General features: G+C 43.2%; 4 protein-coding genes across 7 annotated transcripts; 1 reads left to right on the top strand and 3 right to left on the bottom strand.

The window, feature by feature from the left end:
- Window positions 1-1953: 1953 nt before the first annotated feature.
- On the bottom strand, window positions 1954-11758 carry LOC103970528 (DEAD-box ATP-dependent RNA helicase 5). 2 transcript variants are annotated; one of them, XR_010502360.1, is made up of 14 exons: window positions 11040-11741; window positions 10444-10568; window positions 9081-9188; window positions 8327-8407; window positions 7828-7906; window positions 5872-5957; window positions 5743-5799; window positions 5576-5643; window positions 4464-4532; window positions 4289-4382; window positions 3465-3629; window positions 3283-3375; window positions 2316-2479; window positions 2006-2220 (listed from the first exon to the last, which is right to left on the bottom strand). XR_010502360.1 is itself a non-coding variant. In XM_009384331.3 (13 exons), the coding sequence occupies exons 1-13, from the start codon at window positions 11644-11646 to the stop codon at window positions 2384-2386; spliced, it is 1728 nt and encodes a 575-aa protein (XP_009382606.2). In that variant the 5' UTR covers window positions 11647-11758; the 3' UTR covers window positions 1954-2383. The 2 variants fall into 2 exon arrangements, 1 of the variants encoding a protein (XP_009382606.2); XM_009384331.3 differs by having other exon boundaries at window positions 1954-2479; window positions 11040-11758.
- A 256-nt stretch (window positions 11759-12014) lies between these two features.
- Window positions 12015-15135, bottom strand: LOC135652619 (probable carboxylesterase 18). 3 transcript variants are annotated; one of them, XM_065173694.1, is made up of 2 exons: window positions 13918-15135; window positions 12015-13823 (listed from the first exon to the last, which is right to left on the bottom strand). In XM_065173694.1, exon 1 carries the CDS (start codon window positions 14999-15001, stop codon window positions 13976-13978), a length of 1026 nt encoding a protein of 341 aa, XP_065029766.1. In that variant the 5' UTR covers window positions 15002-15135; the 3' UTR covers window positions 12015-13823; window positions 13918-13975. The 3 variants fall into 3 exon arrangements, with proteins under 3 accessions (XP_065029766.1, XP_065029767.1, XP_065029768.1); XM_065173695.1 differs by having other exon boundaries at window positions 12015-13807; XM_065173696.1 differs by having other exon boundaries at window positions 12015-13748; window positions 13918-15134.
- On the top strand, window positions 12801-13699 carry LOC135652620 (uncharacterized). The gene is made up of 3 exons (XM_065173697.1): window positions 12801-12940; window positions 13148-13318; window positions 13472-13699. The coding sequence occupies exons 1-3, from the start codon at window positions 12875-12877 to the stop codon at window positions 13697-13699; spliced, it is 465 nt and encodes a 154-aa protein (XP_065029769.1). The 5' UTR covers window positions 12801-12874.
- A 472-nt stretch (window positions 15136-15607) lies between the features above and the next one.
- LOC135652328 (AP2/ERF and B3 domain-containing transcription factor At1g50680-like) lies at window positions 15608-16723 on the bottom strand. Its single transcript, XM_065173171.1, has one exon. The coding sequence runs from the start codon at window positions 16721-16723 to the stop codon at window positions 15608-15610; it is 1116 nt and encodes a 371-aa protein (XP_065029243.1).
- Between the last annotated feature and the right edge of the window lie 413 nt (window positions 16724-17136).

Here is a 17136-nt window from a genome sequence, read left to right as displayed (position 1 = left end):
CAGTAACCGCTATAACTCTCGAGTCTGCTCACCGTCCGTGAGAATAAGACGACGCAATTTGGACGATTTCGCAAGGATTTAATTTTTTTGGAGGCAGTTCATGCACCCAGACAGAGGCGGTAAGAATACCTCAAGTCTCCAGATCATCAACGTCCTTCGTATCCAACCCTGGTCCAACTAGTTCGGCCCAATCGTATCAGAAAAAGCTCGACCGCTACTGCCCCAACCCGGGCCGTGAGTTCAAACAAGCTGGGCCGATAAGGTCTGGAAACCTCTTCGGAAGCTTACCGCAAGCCACTGGGCGCTTGAACTGCCTCAAAAAAAATCAAATCATGCAAAACCATCAAATTTACCCGATCTTATTCTGAGATGCGGTGATCAGACTCTAGTACTTGCTAACCCAGTGACTGTTGCACTGCAGAGCTCTCATCGGCTTCTACGTCCTCCTCCTCCACCCACGCCGAGTACGTAGATTTGAACCTTCAACCCACTAGAGACGTAAGGTGCTCGACCAAATGCGCCTACGATGTCTTGTTTCCAATGTTTTGCCCACTTACTGAACGCTCTTACTCCAAATCTGGACCAAGATTGATCTGGCAAACGTGATCATCTCCTGATGCATCCTCCATCACATAGAGCGGAGAAAGCAGTCACGTACGTGATGGAACGGGGCTCAAAACCACACCATTTCATCTCCTTACTACGCCGGTGCAGTCTCACAGTCGCAGGGCGTGACCGTGTTCCTGCACGCCGCCTCCGTGCTGGTGGTCATTTCGTCAAACATCTGGAACGCGAACGCAGAGCGAAGCGACGGCACCGACCAAAGAGCTTTAAATGACAGCGTCCGGGAGATGAACCCGACTTCATCAGGATGGAGTGAAAGAACTGGTAATGGCGAGAGCTTTCGGAAGCCAACGATCGGACGAGGTCTTCGACGATGCCTGTGATCCCCTGGCAACGACGGTGCCGCACTGTTAATGATACATGATAGTGAGGTACTTACTACTAGACGTTGCAGTTTGGATGATTTCGCAACGATTTAATTCTACTGGAGGCAGTTCATGCACCCAGCGGGAGGCGGCGGCGGTAAGAGAACCGGAGAGTCTTCAGATCTTCGACGTCCCCCCGAATCGCACCCAACAGGGTCGGTGGTATAATTAAGAAGCATGAGGTGTGGAGACCTCTTTGTAAGCTTACCGCCAGCCACAGAGTGCCTGAACTGGCCTGCAAAAAAATTAAATCTTGTCAAAATTGTCCAATTGATGTTCTCTTATTCTGACTGGCAGTGATCAGACTCTTACGCTGTCTAAAATAATTATGCTTCGTGCAACAGTAATAATAGCGCGGATCACACCCCACACGTGAAGTGCTCGACGAAATGCACCTACGAACTTGCCTTTTCTCTTGTTGCAAGACGCTGTCTCGTTTTCATTGTTTCACCCAGTTACTAATGCTGTGACTTTGAACAAAGCTTAGCTGTGCCATGGAGTGGGGTTTAGAATTTAGATCACGAACGAAGCTCTGAAGCCTTGGCAGAGCTTACATGTTTGGATGGTTAGAATGATTGGAACGAAATACCCATGCGGGCATTTCGTCGAACAGCTCGATCGCCGATGCAAAGCGACGGCATGGTGCCGACCACGGACGTAAGGAGAGACTGGCTGGCGTCGATGATATTGCCGGTAGGAGAGCTTCTTCGATGATGCCCGAGAGCTTCCTATGACGGGCGTCGTGTCACAGTTAATTATGTCGACATAATGTGACAGGTTTTCTGTGAAGTCGCCATGGCGAATGCATTGGCACTATAGTCAGATCGCTGCAAACAGAATACGATAAAAATAGTCGGATGATTCAGCGACGTTTTATTTTTTTTTTGTTTTTGGAGGCGGTAAGATCTTTCATGTTTCTGGAACAATCAATTCGTGGTCATTTGAAGTCTACGCATTTATAAAATGCAGCCCAAATCAAACAGCACTTCCATTTATAAAGCATAAATACTGCCCACTTGGGGTGGGTCATGTGACCCTCTGAATTGATGTTTCGTCAAACAGAAAAGAAAACAAAACAATAAATATCGAGCCACGCTCGTTCATTTGAGTAACAGGAGATTTAACTGTGGGAAACGGATTCAAATCTTATATCGGAAGGAACTATATTTGCTTTCCACAACCAGCATAGTGGTTGATCGAGTTTCTTCAGATCATTCCTTCCCTCCCGCTCCTGGAGAAATGTTTTCGCCACTTTAGTTTAGCATATAAATATCTTCGTGTCAGGAGTAAACGATATCTCTAATCTGATAGCGTTCTACAGCCCACCAGTAAAAAACACAAGTCAGCCTATCTGAATGCTGGCCCAGCCATAAAAGCATCATCCGGCTGCACAGTCAATCTTCATCATCTGAATTAGTAAATGTAATTTTAGTGGACTTTGGAGCATCGACGGTAATTTCTTTGAAGTGTGATCCATAAAGCTTCGACTCCTGCACAGTAGAGACAAAAATGATGAAGCTGTCAGGTAACTGTAATCTTATCAGGTTAGTGAATGGTACCTTGCACAAGATTAAAATATGATATTTAGCTACAGCTAACACCAAAATGTCAACAGGTGCAGCAAAAGCATACTCTGTGCTTAATACTACTATCAGTATATCACCTCCTGCATGAAGGTTGGATAATTGCATGATTTGCGAACCACTATCTCTAGAAGTCAGTGCTACTACTATTATCTCATATCCCACTTACTACTGAAATAATGTTGAAGATATAACAGTGTCGACATATTTGAATTTTGCCATGCAAAAACATTCACTTCATCATGTCAAACGCAAATCTCTTTCAACTATTTTAGATCCTTTTACTATCTGGAACTTCAATTGTTCAAAATACATCTTGATTTCACAGAGATTCTTCTTTGCAACGTCGGAAAAACCTATGCAAATCAACTGATTTTGGTCTATCTTGGTCAAAATATTGATGCTAACTACTTTGGATTGCCATGGAGAAGAGCTAGGTGGTCTATATATTGTGAATGGACCAACAGAAGAGAAAAGGAACATATCAAATGAGATCCCAAGCATCCTTTCTGAAAAGATGTGTTGGTGGTTGGGTTGTGATGGTAGAGAGGATAAGGTGGTAGTGGGTAATAATGGTGGTGATTTAGTGATGGATAATTAAAGAATTACTTTGCATACATGGAAGATACGAAGAAAAGAGGAATCACTTCATAAACATGTAAATGGGTAGTTGCATGTGAAATACATAAAAAAGTATGTTTTCTACTAACCTTTTTCTTCACATGAGTGCCAAAATTGGTAAGGGCTGTTGGTACAGTCTGCCCAGCTTCTCGGAGAACATTAACAAGCTCCCCGGCAAGGCCCTGAATATATAAAGGACATGACATGGGACAGAATCCACTAGAATAGCAGATATATAATTAACTTCAGAAGTATGATTTTTCTATGCTACCTTATTTTCCTTGGTGAAGAACGTATGTGCAACACCTTTTTTACCAGCACGCCCTGTCCTTCCTATCCTGTGTACATAATCTTCGGTGGTCAGAGGAAAGCTGTAATTGATAACTACTTCAACATCAGGAATATCCAATCCCCGAGAAGCTACATCTGTGGCAATCTGCAAAAGTTTGATAATATTGGTTAAACACAATTATTCTGAAGAAAATCCAATTGCCAATGTATTTTGCATATAAACCATTTGAACCTAGCACAAAAGCAATCCCATGCTCTGGTGAGTGGTAATACATAGACTAATAAATTTAAGAAAATAAATAAATTAAGCCGCACTAGAAAAAACAGCAAGCTACTGTAATACCATACATAGTAAAAAAAAAATGGAATAGCCAGAAGTAGATTAAAATTTCCTTTAATAAATGGAATATGAAAGGCCGTAGACACCTTCAAAGTACAAGAGGTTAACAAAATTACATGATAGGCATAAATATCAGTAACCACAGGAACTGGTCAGTAGGTTTAATGTGATCATAAATATTCCATTAAACTGCATGTTTATAAATCAATACAAACGCACTCTACTCTCTGGATGGCTAAATCTCAGGTAATGATGAATTTTCAGGTATTTCTATATCACAGCTTTTATTCTGTATTTGATTCATCAAATGTCTTGTTAGTACTTGTATCATGATGTTAAACATGCCTCCATTCAAGTAACAAAACAAAAACCAAGAAAATCACAAATCTTGTTTTCCTCATCATCTAGCTAGGAGTAAAAATTAGGCTGAGAGTTTGCTTCAATTTTTCAGCATCTATACCCACCATTAACGGACACTTTCCCTCCTTGAATAAACATAATGCCTTCGTTCTATCATGTTGAGCTTTGTCTCCATGCACAGAAACAGCCTTCCAGCCCCTTTCAGCAAAAAGACATGAGTTGGGTACAATATGCAGCAAAACAAAAGCTAAATCAAAAAAAGGGTGAAAGAAATCATACCTCCTTTGGAGCATATTCTCAACACGAGCAGCTTCCTTTTTGTACAAGACAAAAACCAAGACCCGATTTCTGTTCCAAACAACTCCATTAATCAGAGAGACTGACTATTTAAGTTCCCCAGACTTGAATAAATTACTTTAACTTTGTTGCTTAATATAAAAATTTTACACCAACTGGACATGTAATTATAGCTAAAAAAACACTCGGTGAGCATAGTGGCTCGATGTATTCAAACATATGGCTCATTGTCTCTATGTTTACCAAAGACACATGGCGCTAGGTTAACATATAGCTAGCTTGTAAGCACAGATTTCAAAAATGGCAAAATTCTGCATATGCAATCATACATGATAACATAGAATACATGCACAGTCAACAATTTTGCAGCATAGCTTCAGCATAACATGCATAAAATATGCCTGAGCAGGTGACAGAACAAGGACACATGATAAGCTCACATGGAACCGCATGGCACATTATTGGGTTCGGCATGTCCACAAGAAAATTCCTTTAGCTGTATAGTCATATTGCAAATTACAATTCCTTCATATTAAAATCCACAAACTTTTAATCTGTTTTTATTAACAACTATATTCCACCAGGTTCTGTGAAGAAGATCAAACTAACTATCTAATCTAGTCAAGAACCCAAAATATGTAAATTCATTTGATAGCCAATAACTAGTGAAAAAATATCCCAAACATGTACAAGTAAAAAAAATGATACTTGCACAAAGTTGGCCCAACACTAAACTGTTGACTTGATCTGAACCTAACCTGAATAAAAAATGAACTCCATTCACATTGTCAACAGTGATTGAATAACCTTAGACTAAGATACTACATACAAGTTACGGGTCCTGAAATGTTAAAAATAGTGTACTGGTTATTATGTTTCTATCACCAGTTGCATGAACCACATCTCTTCAATCATAAAACAATCGAACAATCAGGGATTCTGGCAACTCCTTAATCTTCAACGTCCTTCAACCAAGCACTGCCCTTGGGTAGAGAGCAAGAGTGGCCTGATTTGCTATCTTATACCATCACATGAGCCAGTCAGATAGATAAACACAAACTTAGAACAGAAGAACCAAGTCATAGATTAGCTACCTCTGTGATTGGTGATATTTTTCTAGCAAGGTAACTAAGCGAGAATCCCGTTGTCGATCTTCCAAGACCTATAGAACAGTATGAAACAGGCACAGAAGTAGCTTAAGTACTTTATATGACAATACCATAGTGACTATTAAGAATTGCACGATCGTGCATGAGAATACCTCTACTATCTGCATCACATCGTGATTAGCTGAGAGATCCTCGGACCCCACAACAACCTGAAATTTGTGATTCATCCGGAACAAGTCAACAACATTGTTCAATAGTTCAAACAAGTGCTTGAGACATACCTTCACAGGGTTTGGATCCATGAACTCTCTAGCTAACTGGTCAACAGCTAAGGGCCATGTTGCACTAAACATCACCATCTGCCTAACTGTTTGGATAAGAAAGAGCATGTTATGTATAACACATACAGTGGAAACTCATTCCAGATAAAAAGCAATATGAAGTTATAAAAGATAAACTAATCAAGAATAACCCAAGCACATCATAAAACAACCATTTGGAAATTCAAGGTCTGCAAGAAAATGTGCTTTGTGTCCTCCGTAGCATGATATTATAATAATTCCTTCCAGTGACAGACCTTATTAAGACAAAAGAAACAGTACAAGATGCTGTAACTATGACATTACTCACAACAAACATTGTTTGAAAGAAAAGTCTAAACAGAAAATTGATTATACACATAAATAGAAGTTTCAAATTTAACAAACCTCCAAAACTGAGACATATTGTATAATGTAGACTGGGCCATTCAAGATCATATGTAAGTATCAACCTTATTAGCTAGCAGATACAGGTATTACTATCAAAAGACAAAGTCCTAGCCAGATATTTAAAACTTGCAAAAGATGACATTTGGCCATATACATGGGGACCAAGAATTTAATTTTCACTGGCACAACTAGATGCAACTGAGCTGGCATGCCCACCGCATGGGAATAATTCTTAGCCAACACAAGACAAAAATAATTCAAATGAATGTATAACTACAGTATTGGCAAAACATGGACCTGTGCTAATACCGGCAGGAAGATACTGCATTGCCAGAAATAAACAAAACTTGAACAAGTCTCAAGCCATCACAAATATCTGTTGTTGTGGGTTTATGAGGAATATATTTGTGTAAGGAGCAGTTGAAGTACTTTATGCAACAACAAATAACAAACAATAAACATGGGCTTAAGGATTCCTAAGTGATTCACTACAAGCCATTCAGACCTAAATAATAAAAAAAACATCCACGAGAAATGCCCACGGAAATACACGCAGAAGCAAAACCCATTACTATCCTTTGGAATAAACTTTTTACAAACATAAGCCTCACAAAGTGGTCCAATAACAAGCCAGAAAAACTTTAGTGAAAATGATGCACTTGGAGAGCATAGAACCAAGCATCATAATGAAAGAAGAAAAAAAGGCCAATAAATAATTTGCACCTATTTGTAGACAACATAAAACTGTCATCAATAAGTTTTGCCATAATAGGTCTCTTCAACTTTTTCTTCCGCTCTCCCTGCTCATCTATTACAGGCTAATATATGTGTATGTATATTTATTTTTATAATGCCCCAGTCTACCAATAAAAAATACAATGTCACTACAGAGTAGAAAATTGCAGAACTATCGCATCTCATGCTTTGATTGTCCTAAATTATAAAACAAAGACATTGTGGCCTTTGCATCAGTGCAAGAATTCATCAAAAATAATTGCAAAACAATAAAACATCTGGAATGTGTCATATGCAATCCATGCATAACTAACCTACAAGTAAAACTCGGTGGCTTCTTCCTCGAGCAAACTTTGGTCTACACGGGATCATAATGCTTGTAAAATATGTGGCACACAAAATCTAAGAACACTTGTTATTCTTGCAGATGCACTTTGTTATTTTAACCTGCATTTAGCTTAGAACTGGTGATCTTAGTTCTTTATAACTACAGAGACAGAAAATTCCTAAGACTAATTAAACAAGAGTAGAATTTTAGACACCCACATATTTAACCCCCAAACAAGTTATCCAAGTCAGGTGTAAATTGTGGAGGGAACTAAGAATGACAAACATCACCCACCGAGACCGAGTGAGGTGACTCTTGTGGGCTGCTTTTTGGATGCCTACACAATTACTCTGTGCAGACAAAATTATTCCAAATTAAAATAAAAGTTATTGTATGAACTGCTCATAGCAACACTCCACGACACAGATATAGGACAGAAAAAATAAGCAGCAGTTGTTACAAACCAGATGATGTTTGATTTAATATTGAACGGACTTCTGGCTCAAATCCCATATCAAGCATTCTGTCTGCTTCATCAAGAACCTGCAGATAACCACAATTCGGCACTTAAGGGTGGGTTGCACACTACTATGGTACAGGATGACCAATAGCAAAACAAGATTAGGCAGACAACACACTCAGCATCACAACATGAACTTCTAATAAGGCTCACTACTTAGAATTGATTGAAAGGACATAATTTACTACTTTTGTGGAAAAAAGGTGCCATTAACTGTGGAATATCATAAGAAACACCTATATGAAACTCGATTTTGACAAACTAGATCACACATTTAGTGCAAGTTATGTTGTATTGGCACTGTAAAGCATGCTTTAAGGTGAAGACATGAAAATGTTCATGCCACACTTGTTTTACTTCAGTACTCAAAAAGTCATGCACACTTTATGTTTTGTGAAGCAAAACAATAGAAAGAACAAAAACATGAAACAGCTTCAACTCACCACAAAGGACACATCTTTCAGCTGGCAAACACCCATTTCAATCAGATCTTTCATACGACCAGGAGTTCCAACAACTATATCCTATAAGCAAAAAGGAGGAACAACAAACATGTGAGATCAGAGGACCAAGAACAAAACTTTTCTTAAGTATGGCTCTAGGACATTTCAATTCCACATGACAGAGTGAAAAAACAAAGTCTGAATTTCTGAGACAGATAACACAATATTGCTGTATACTGTAGAAAGAATACCTTCAATTCCCATCTCCCTGGTTCAGAAACAAATAAAAATCATATTTTCTTTATTCAATCTATGTCCCAAAAAATTATAAATGTTTTTTAAGCATGTTCAACACGAATCAAATATGCTACTGACTTTAAAATGATACCAATATCACCTTAAAGACATGAGAATAATGCCTGTCATAATCCAACAAGAATTTATTTCACCTAAGAAACAATAAGATCTTAAAACAACTACATATATCAAACATTTTATAAAACTAGCATCCTATTACTAACTTTTTTAACATAGACAAAGGGTTTCTCCATATATTCTCGTAGAACACATAACATGTGGTTATATTTTTCAACAAAATGCTCATTCTACAACTAGAAGATATAAAAAAATGGTTATTTAAACAACCTATTTAGAAAAAACATTAAATTTCAAAAGGCATGAATGGCATTTTTGTCATACGAAAAAAATTGCAGTGCACATATACATAAAGTGAACAAATTTCTCAAGATCTTACAACTCCAGATTTCAGAGAGGAAATTTGTGGTCCCTTGGAAGTCCCACCATACAAACAAACTGATTTTATACCAGGAAGAGTCCCAGCATCACTTAAAACGTCTTCAATCTGTCATCAAAATAGACATTCAACTTCAGAGACATTACTTTTATCAGCACCTCAATGTTCATATTGACTTAAAATATTTATTCCAAGAGAAACATTGGGCCCATGTGATGACTGAAATATTCGTGTTAATATAAATATATGGTATTTTGCATATTTCCCAAGAATTTCCCTTGTAATATGGTAATGCTGTAAAAGCCAAATGAAACGAAACGGAATTACTGAAAGAAACAAGCAAGGCCAAAGATGTCGATGTGGCTCATCTTGTCAAGTTTGTACAGAATGAATTCAACTTTTTGGCATAAAAAACTGGCATGTTTACCCAAAACAATTATCTAACTAAAAGAGGAAACATTGGCAAGATGTTATAGAATCAAATAAGATTTCCTCGAACAGCAGTGGATTTGTTTCAACATTTGCTTCCATAAAAAAAAATAAATAAAGCTCATCATACTTACAAATGAAATATTCTCTGAGTGTCATTATAAATGGAAACTATGAACCTGCATTCACTTCATTACAATACTATTCTTTACGCAAGTCTCAAGCAATCTACACAAATTTATGTTTAGTAACCAGAATGCTAACTTATTGCAATGCAAAGGCACCAAATATATCTAGTAAGCGTATATAAACATCCCAAAAAGTCTGATTAAATAAAAGCAAATCAAACCAATCCACAAATGTCAGAGCCAAAATGCTGCCAAAAAACCATGTCCACATCTGCATGATATAAATGCCAAATTCTTTCAAACATCAGATTAAGGATCTCAGGTTACATACATTCAGTTATTTCATTATTTGATTACAAATTTCCAATACTATATTTTGCTCTAACAAGATTAACATAAGCTTAGTATTTGGTGGCAGAAAATAAACTGACATTATATCAATAAACTAACAGGTAAAATTTAATTACTTGAATTAAAGCCTATTTCTCAATTCTCAAAAATAAATGGATTTCATTTAAACAAATTTACTGATAAGAACTAATAAACTCTTAGACAAACATAGGCCGATCGCTGTGTAATATTAGAATATTCCAAAATACAAACAAAAACATGGAAAGACAAGTGAGTAAATAATGATGGCGATATGGAAGGAGAAATACTTTCTGAGGAAGCTTACTGATAAGAACTAATAAACTCTTAGACAAAGATAGGCTCATCGCTGTGCAATATTAGAATATTCCAAAATACAAACAAAAACTTGGAAAGACAAGTGAGTAAATAATGCGGCAATATGGAAGGAGAAATACTTGCTGAGCTAATTCCCTCGTAGGTGACAATACAAGGCATCGAGGAACTGTCTTTTTTGATGTTTTCTCACTCTTAATCTTCAGAATATGCATTAATGCTGGTACACCAAATGCCAGGGTTTTTCCTATAACAATCGACAGACAAGGAATCAACCAAAGAAGTACCTCTAGTTTGCATAATGAAGAACCGATTGAAAACAAGTTAAATATATCAATAAGAAATTAACATGTCTGATAAAGAATGATAGAAGGTTATTGCAGTTGCTCGGACATTTCCTTCATAATGAAACTAAAGCATTAGCCAAATTCATAGTGCAACTAAACATAATTACTGCATTTATATCAAGATAGAGACCTTCCTAATTAAAGTAGCCGTAAATTATTCGCGACTGAAAAACAAAAATCTCGGACTGAAAAACATTAGCCAAATTCAAAGACGCAACTAAATATTCCCTGTGCTTGTATCAAGATCAAGGCCTTCCTAGGTGAATGATCCAAAAGAATTCAACTTAATCATCATAAATTATCTGTTGAGTAGAAATAATAATTCTCAGACTCTTAAACCGAATAAAGAGAGCCAAAATTTAATAACTTACCAGATCCAGTGGCAGCAATGCCGATGAAATCTCGCCCTTCCAAGAGGAAAGGCCACGCATGCGACTGAATAGGCGAGGGTCTGCTGAAGTTCTTGCAGCAGTCAAGAACCTTCGCCGGAAGCCCAGACTCGGCAAACGAGCTCAATGCCTTGTACTTGGGATCCGACGTGTTATTCCCAGAAACAATCACACCTCCGCCCCCTCCCGCTTCCGGACCCTCTCCCTGCGTTCCCCCCTCTTCCACTTGCTTCCTCTCCCTCCTCGAATCCAACGCCGGTTCCTCCTTCGAGGTCGCTCCTTGTTCACCCTCCCGCTTCTTTTTCTTCTTCGTCTTCTCGGAATCATTTCCGAGGGTTCCTGAATACTTGGAGGAAGAGTCGAGCTCAGCTTCAACAATCTTTCTCTTCTTCTTCTTCTTCTTCTTCTTGGTCCCGTTCATGTGTTCCTCGCCGCCGTTCTCCGTGGAATCCGGAGTTAGGGTTAGGGCTTCACCGTTTTCGAATTCTTTGTTCTTCTTCTTATTCTTCTTCTTCTCCTCCTCCATAGCTACGTGTAGGGTTTCTTGATCGATCGAAGGAGCCATGGCATCGGCTAGAACTCTGCCCATGGAGATGAAGCGAAGCGGAGGAGTGGGGGTCGGGGTTTGCGCCTCTTGTTGGGAGGGCAGAGACAGGGGCGGTGGTGGACTCGGTTTGCCACGATGCTACTAGGGTTTTGGAGTCGAGCCGGAGCGGTGGGCGTGCCTCACATGATGTGCACGTGAGTAAATAGTGGGCTTCGTATCGGGCTTATAAAGAAGCGGGCTGGGCCTCTCCTTAACTTTCATCTTTGCATTATATTGGGCTTATAATTTTCATTATTTACACATTAATTTATAAATAAAAATCATTTCAAATGGTTAAATACTTTTATTGTGTCATGTCACATCATATACTATATACATATATAATAAGGTGATGTTGAACGCACGCTAAATATGCAACACACTGAATTATCTTCTAATTATAATTACTGAAAAATGTGGGAGACGACAGGCCACTTTTGCAGGTCGGTTGTGCATGTGAACACTTGATGTGACCATCGATGAGATTGACATGCCACTTTGCACATACTTGCATTTCCACAACATCATACGTGCATACATGGTGACAAAATTCACACCATGCTGGTTTCCACGATATGCTTAAAGATGTTATCGCTGCACTTACGTCGTCGATGAAGACGTTACCTCATAGAAGGTTGAGAGAGAGAGAGAGAGAGAGAGAGAGAGAGAGTACAGGGTGGCTCAGGTCATCTAAGAGACATGGGCCAGCAGTGTCGGTTGGCGGATGAACATGCCAGGCTTTGACATGCACCTTCCTGCTCTGTTACTCCCGCGGCCGTCTATTTCGTGTGAGACAGAGGGGTTGGAGAAAGAAATGGATGCTGAAGCAAACGACGACTCCGTTTGAGGAAGAAGAAACTGCAGAGCGGAGGGAGTGCGTCAGAGTCTCTTACAGCTTTGCATGGGATTACGTGAAGAAGGAAACCCGATGGATGGGTGCTCCGAGATTCGGAAACTGGCGGAAGATAGATCCCGGTGGCGATGGCCGACAGTTGTGGTTGTGGCGCCACCGAGGAGGACCCCACCTGTTCCCCCCTCGGACTCCCCATCATGTCGACTTCGCACTCAAGGCAGCATGGAGAGCGGTGGCCTGCGGGCGGCTGGTAACCGTCCCCTCCCTCTCTCTCATCTAAATGCTCGCTCCTCCATCGGCTCCCCGTTCCATCCCGGCTCTCCTTCGTGATGATGCGAGCCCTTTGATTCTTCCCTCGGAACAGTGCAGAGGAGACAGATGGTCGGCATCTTCGCTCTGTTCTCCGCCGGGAGGATCAGCCACCGCCGGACGAAGAGCGCGGCTGTGAGCTCACAAAACTGCTTCTTTTCCGGATCTTCGTCAGAAAGATGAGATTTTGGTTGTTTGGTTTCCCTTCCCTGGCGAGTTTTGTTGTGCTCTCCAAGTTTTGATGAGTCGATGAGATTTGCCCTCTCGAGTGGATTTCTATTTAGCTGTCAGCTAATGAATGATGTCCCTCTGAACTATTCATGAAATGGGTTTCCTGGACAGGACGTGAGGCAAGTATTTTTGGCTCCAAACATGGAGGTCGGAGGTTCCTCTACCGGCACTGACCATGAAGCTGATGTAAACGACGAGTTCAAACCGATCGAGCACCCGACGGAACCGCTCGACCACGATCAACCCGTGAGATGCCCGCTGCCCGATCCTTCGATACTTGATGCAAGTGTTCATCCCCTGTCTTGGCTACATTCTTTTACCTCCTGATGATAGATGTGGTTGCTCTGTTCTCTTCTCAAGCAATCCGATGCTTCAATCAATACGAAGCTTCCGAATTGGTTTGATAGATGACCTTCTGGTATTGGACATCATCAGGATGGTGGAACGTGGAAGGGAAGGATATCTTCTGCAAGTGCCGGCACAGCTGGCTTGCCCATGGTGAAGCAAGACACGGATGTGGAACCTCAAGCTGGTGAAACCACGGCGCATTCCATCTCACCTGGACGCGACTCGTCGGCATCCATCGGCGTTCCTGAGCATCGTTTCGTGACCGTGCTTGAAGAAGACTGCAACACGGATGAAACCCAGATTGCGCATGGCTGATGACTTGTGCTTCCTTGCTTCATGTGTTCTTCCTCCCCGACTGCTGCTGCTGTTGAATCTTGCCAAATTCAATTGTTGATAGACCAAATCTATCTACGTTGCCGAGTGCTTGTTCATGCAGAAGCTAAATATGTCTCAAAATTGATTACGACTATGAGATGAAGTACACATGCTACAAAAGGCCGAAGCTTTCTTCCATAAGGGTTATTGCGTCTTACATGCTTGCTGCAGGGGGTGATCCTGCTCGTTTCGATTCGTACGAGAAAGGAAGCGATGTCATTTGTCGACGGGCTTGCTGAGCTCGTCCATCCGCCGGTGGACGAAATCGGCGATGTCATCGACCAGCTTGTGGGCGTCGGGCAGCTCCGGGAAGACGTAGAAGGCGTGGACGGCGTCCGGGTACTCGGCGACGCGAACATCTACCCCGTTCCTCTTCAGCCCCTCGCAGTACCACCGCTGCCGGTCCTGCAGCGCGTCCCACCCGCCGACGCACACCATGGTCGCCGGAAAGCCCTCCTCAAAGTCGTCCGCCGCCGCCGACCCTGGCCCGAACACGTTGGCTGCCTCGTGGTCCCCGTCCGCGCCCACCGGCAGGAACGATCTCCACATCCACTCGAACCGCTCCAGCTTCCCGAAGGGCATCCCACCCAGCCGCTCCTCCGAAGGCGACGGCACCTTCCCACCGAAGAACGGCTGTATGGCCACCAGCCCCGCCACGCTGGCCCCACCCAGCGCCTCCCTTCGCGCCCGCCGCGCCACGTGGTGGGCGATGTTTCCCCCGGCGCTATCGCCCGCGAGGTAGACGGCGGACAGGTCAGGCACGAGATCGCCGTTGCCGAGCCAGCGTAGGACGTCGATGCCGTCGTCGTAGGACGCCGGGCAACGGTGCTCGGGCGCGAGGCGGTACTCGACCGAGGCGACGAGGGCGGGGACCCGGCGGGCGAGGCGGCGGCAGAAGCCGTCGTATGGGCTGCTGGCGGCGGAGTGGAAGGTGAAGCCGCCGCCGTGGAAGTAGACGATGAGGGGGAGGGGGGCGGGGGAAGCGGGGGAGAATAGGCGGAGCCAGAGGTGGCGGGAGGGGTCGACGGTGTGGTCGGCAGTGGCGACGCCGTCGATGGGGCTGGGGTTGGGAGGGGTCCTGCGGTCGAAGAGGTTAAAGAGCCGGCGGTTGACGGTGCCGTCGCGGCGGCAGGCAGCGTCGGTGGCGGCGGTGATGGCGGCGATGATGAGGCGGGTCTTCAGGGGGAGCGGGGGACGGGCCGTGGCCATTTCGGAATCGCCCTTCTCAACGGATCTCGCCATCGAACTCTCTCACCTTCTGCAGCGGCCTCGCGAGGTTGTGGTAATGAAGGCCACCCAACCGAGACCGACGTACACAAGGCGGTCATCGGATCACGTGATACCCACTTTTGCGGCCAACGAATGCGTCCGTCGCCGAAGTAGCTCCGTGTCGTTGTCATTTTCCTTAAAGGCGTCGTCAGTGACATGAAAACACGTCCTCAAAAACACTATCACAACATCAACCATATCATAACTCTTAATAATTAAGGATCTATTATATCATATTTAAAATATTTTTTATCTTAATTTTTATCAAAATTATAATATAAAATTAATTAATATCTATAATCATGCGATCTGATATAATCAAATTAAATCATTCGTATATTAATATATTCATTCATATATTAAAGACTGCACAAAGATACTGTCTTCTTAAACAAACATAAAATGTACAGAGACTGAAGTATCAGCCGGTGCAGCAAGAAATGACAGTGGACATAAAAGGAGTCCTTTGTCTGTCTAAATATGTCGTCATGACGAGGAAGTACCATAACACTCTATGGATTAACATAACCTAAGGAATAATGCCATGAAGCAACGATGTCACGAGTACGTGCTCATGTTCTATCCTCTCCTATCATTCTCAACAGCGATCCAGACACCGAACAGTTTCAGTCCCTTCTTCTTGTCCTGCGTCTCCGACGATTTCCGAGGCGCCGCTGATCCTGTCACTACACCTCCTTCGTCGTCTTTCTTCGCTGTCACTCTCTCTAAACTGAGATCCAGGCCAACGCCCATCACCCCACTTTTTCTCCTGCTAAAACCACAGCTACAATGGTCTTCCTCGTCTCCGTTCTCCATCTTCTTCCTCTTGAAACCGAGCCCCAGTCCGATCACCCCGGTCGTGCTCCGACTAGAACCGCCGCTGCGATCGCCGCCACTGTTGTGCCGGATGATGTCGATCATGCAATACGTTCTCCGGTGTCCGTCACTCTCCTCACACCGATAGAAGGCCACCGTGTCCTTCGCCTGAAGCCTCTTCTCCTTCACGAACTTATTCCAGCCCTTGGTGAAGACATAGCTCTGGCTACTCTTCCAGTAGCAGTATCGGAACGTCCATGGGCGGTCCTCGCGGTCCACGAACTCGACCCGAACCTCGTCGGCCGTCTCCGCAACCACCGGCGGGAAATACTGCGTCGCGTGCTTCTTCGGAATGACCAATCTGTTGAGCTTCCCGACGTCGCTGGGCGTCAGTTCCTTTACGAACATCTCCAGGAACGTCACGTTGCCGGTCGTACGAGCATGAGGGAGGTCACGGATTGGCGCTGCGTGCAGCCTGGTGTACTCCTCCAATCGTGAACAATATGATCCGTCCCTAATCATGTCGAGCACATCATCGATGCTGAACGTCTCCTGGAACCTGCGTTCATGGGCGGCCTGCAGGGTGGCGGGGAGATTGCGGTGGGAGTAGTCGCCATGATGGAGCTTGACGGCCGCGCTGTCGAAAGCCCCGGCCGCCGCGATCTCCGACTCGAATCTCCCGAGCCAGACTCGATGCCCGCGAGCGTAGATCTGCGCGCCCCAGTGTCCGTCCGGTAGCAGCATGACGCCTCGGTATGGCGTCGAGGGATTGGGATCGTTCGACGTTCCGGTGGCGGCCGCCATGAAGGGCGAGGCTCGACCCCAAAAGATGCAGCTAGAATCGGGTCCTTCACGTGCCGCTGGCACGGCGGTTGCCATTCGGATCTTGCCGGCCGAGTAGCAGAGTATGCAGTCTCTTTTCTCGTGTTCGCAGAGGGATAACCTGAGGAAGACGAGCCGTCAATTCAAGAACAAACAAAGATTGCAAGACGGGTTAAGGACCACAAAATGGCACGGAAGTAAAGAGCTAACCTTAACGTTGTCTCCATCTGTGCACACATAGGAGGACGAAGAGCCCTTGAAATCCGCTTTCTTACAATTAAAATCAGCTTGAAGAAGAAGAAGAAGAAGGGGAGCCATGAAAGCACAGTTCGTAAGCTTCCTTATGTAGAGAGAGGAGAAGGTGGAGGCGAGGTGAAATCGGAAGCAGGAGATACTACTCGCTGAGGAAGAGTTGGACAGCGGACTAATTCGGGAATGAGGCTGACGCCGCAGACCTTCAATTTAGAGGA

This window comes from Musa acuminata, chromosome BXJ3-11, assembly GCF_036884655.1.
Source record: "Musa acuminata AAA Group cultivar baxijiao chromosome BXJ3-11, Cavendish_Baxijiao_AAA, whole genome shotgun sequence".
Lineage (NCBI taxonomy): Eukaryota > Viridiplantae > Streptophyta > Magnoliopsida > Zingiberales > Musaceae > Musa > Musa acuminata.
This window is presented reverse-complemented; position numbering and strand designations above follow the sequence as displayed.

Coding starts and splice junctions, on each gene's coding strand:
- LOC103970528 (XM_009384331.3), bottom strand. CDS start 11,646: ATGGGCAGAGTTCTAGCCGATGCCATGGCTCCTTCGATCGATCAAGAA. Junction 9,189..10,443: donor CGAGGGAATTAGCTCAGCAA/GTATTTCTCCTT, acceptor TTTTGATGACAG/ATTGAAGACGTTTTAAGTGA. Junction 8,408..9,080: donor CCTCTCTGAAATCTGGAGTT/GTAAGATCTTGA, acceptor TTTTGCTTATAG/GATATAGTTGTTGGAACTCC.
- LOC135652620 (XM_065173697.1), top strand. CDS start 12,875: ATGGTCGGCATCTTCGCTCTGTTCTCCGCCGGGAGGATCAGCCACCGC. Junction 12,941..13,147: donor GCCGGACGAAGAGCGCGGCT/GTGAGCTCACAA, acceptor TTTCCTGGACAG/GACGTGAGGCAAGTATTTTT. Junction 13,319..13,471: donor CCGATCCTTCGATACTTGAT/GCAAGTGTTCAT, acceptor GGACATCATCAG/GATGGTGGAACGTGGAAGGG.
- LOC135652619 (XM_065173694.1), bottom strand. CDS start 15,001: ATGGCGAGATCCGTTGAGAAGGGCGATTCCGAAATGGCCACGGCCCGT.
- LOC135652328 (XM_065173171.1), bottom strand. CDS start 16,723: ATGGCAACCGCCGTGCCAGCGGCACGTGAAGGACCCGATTCTAGCTGC.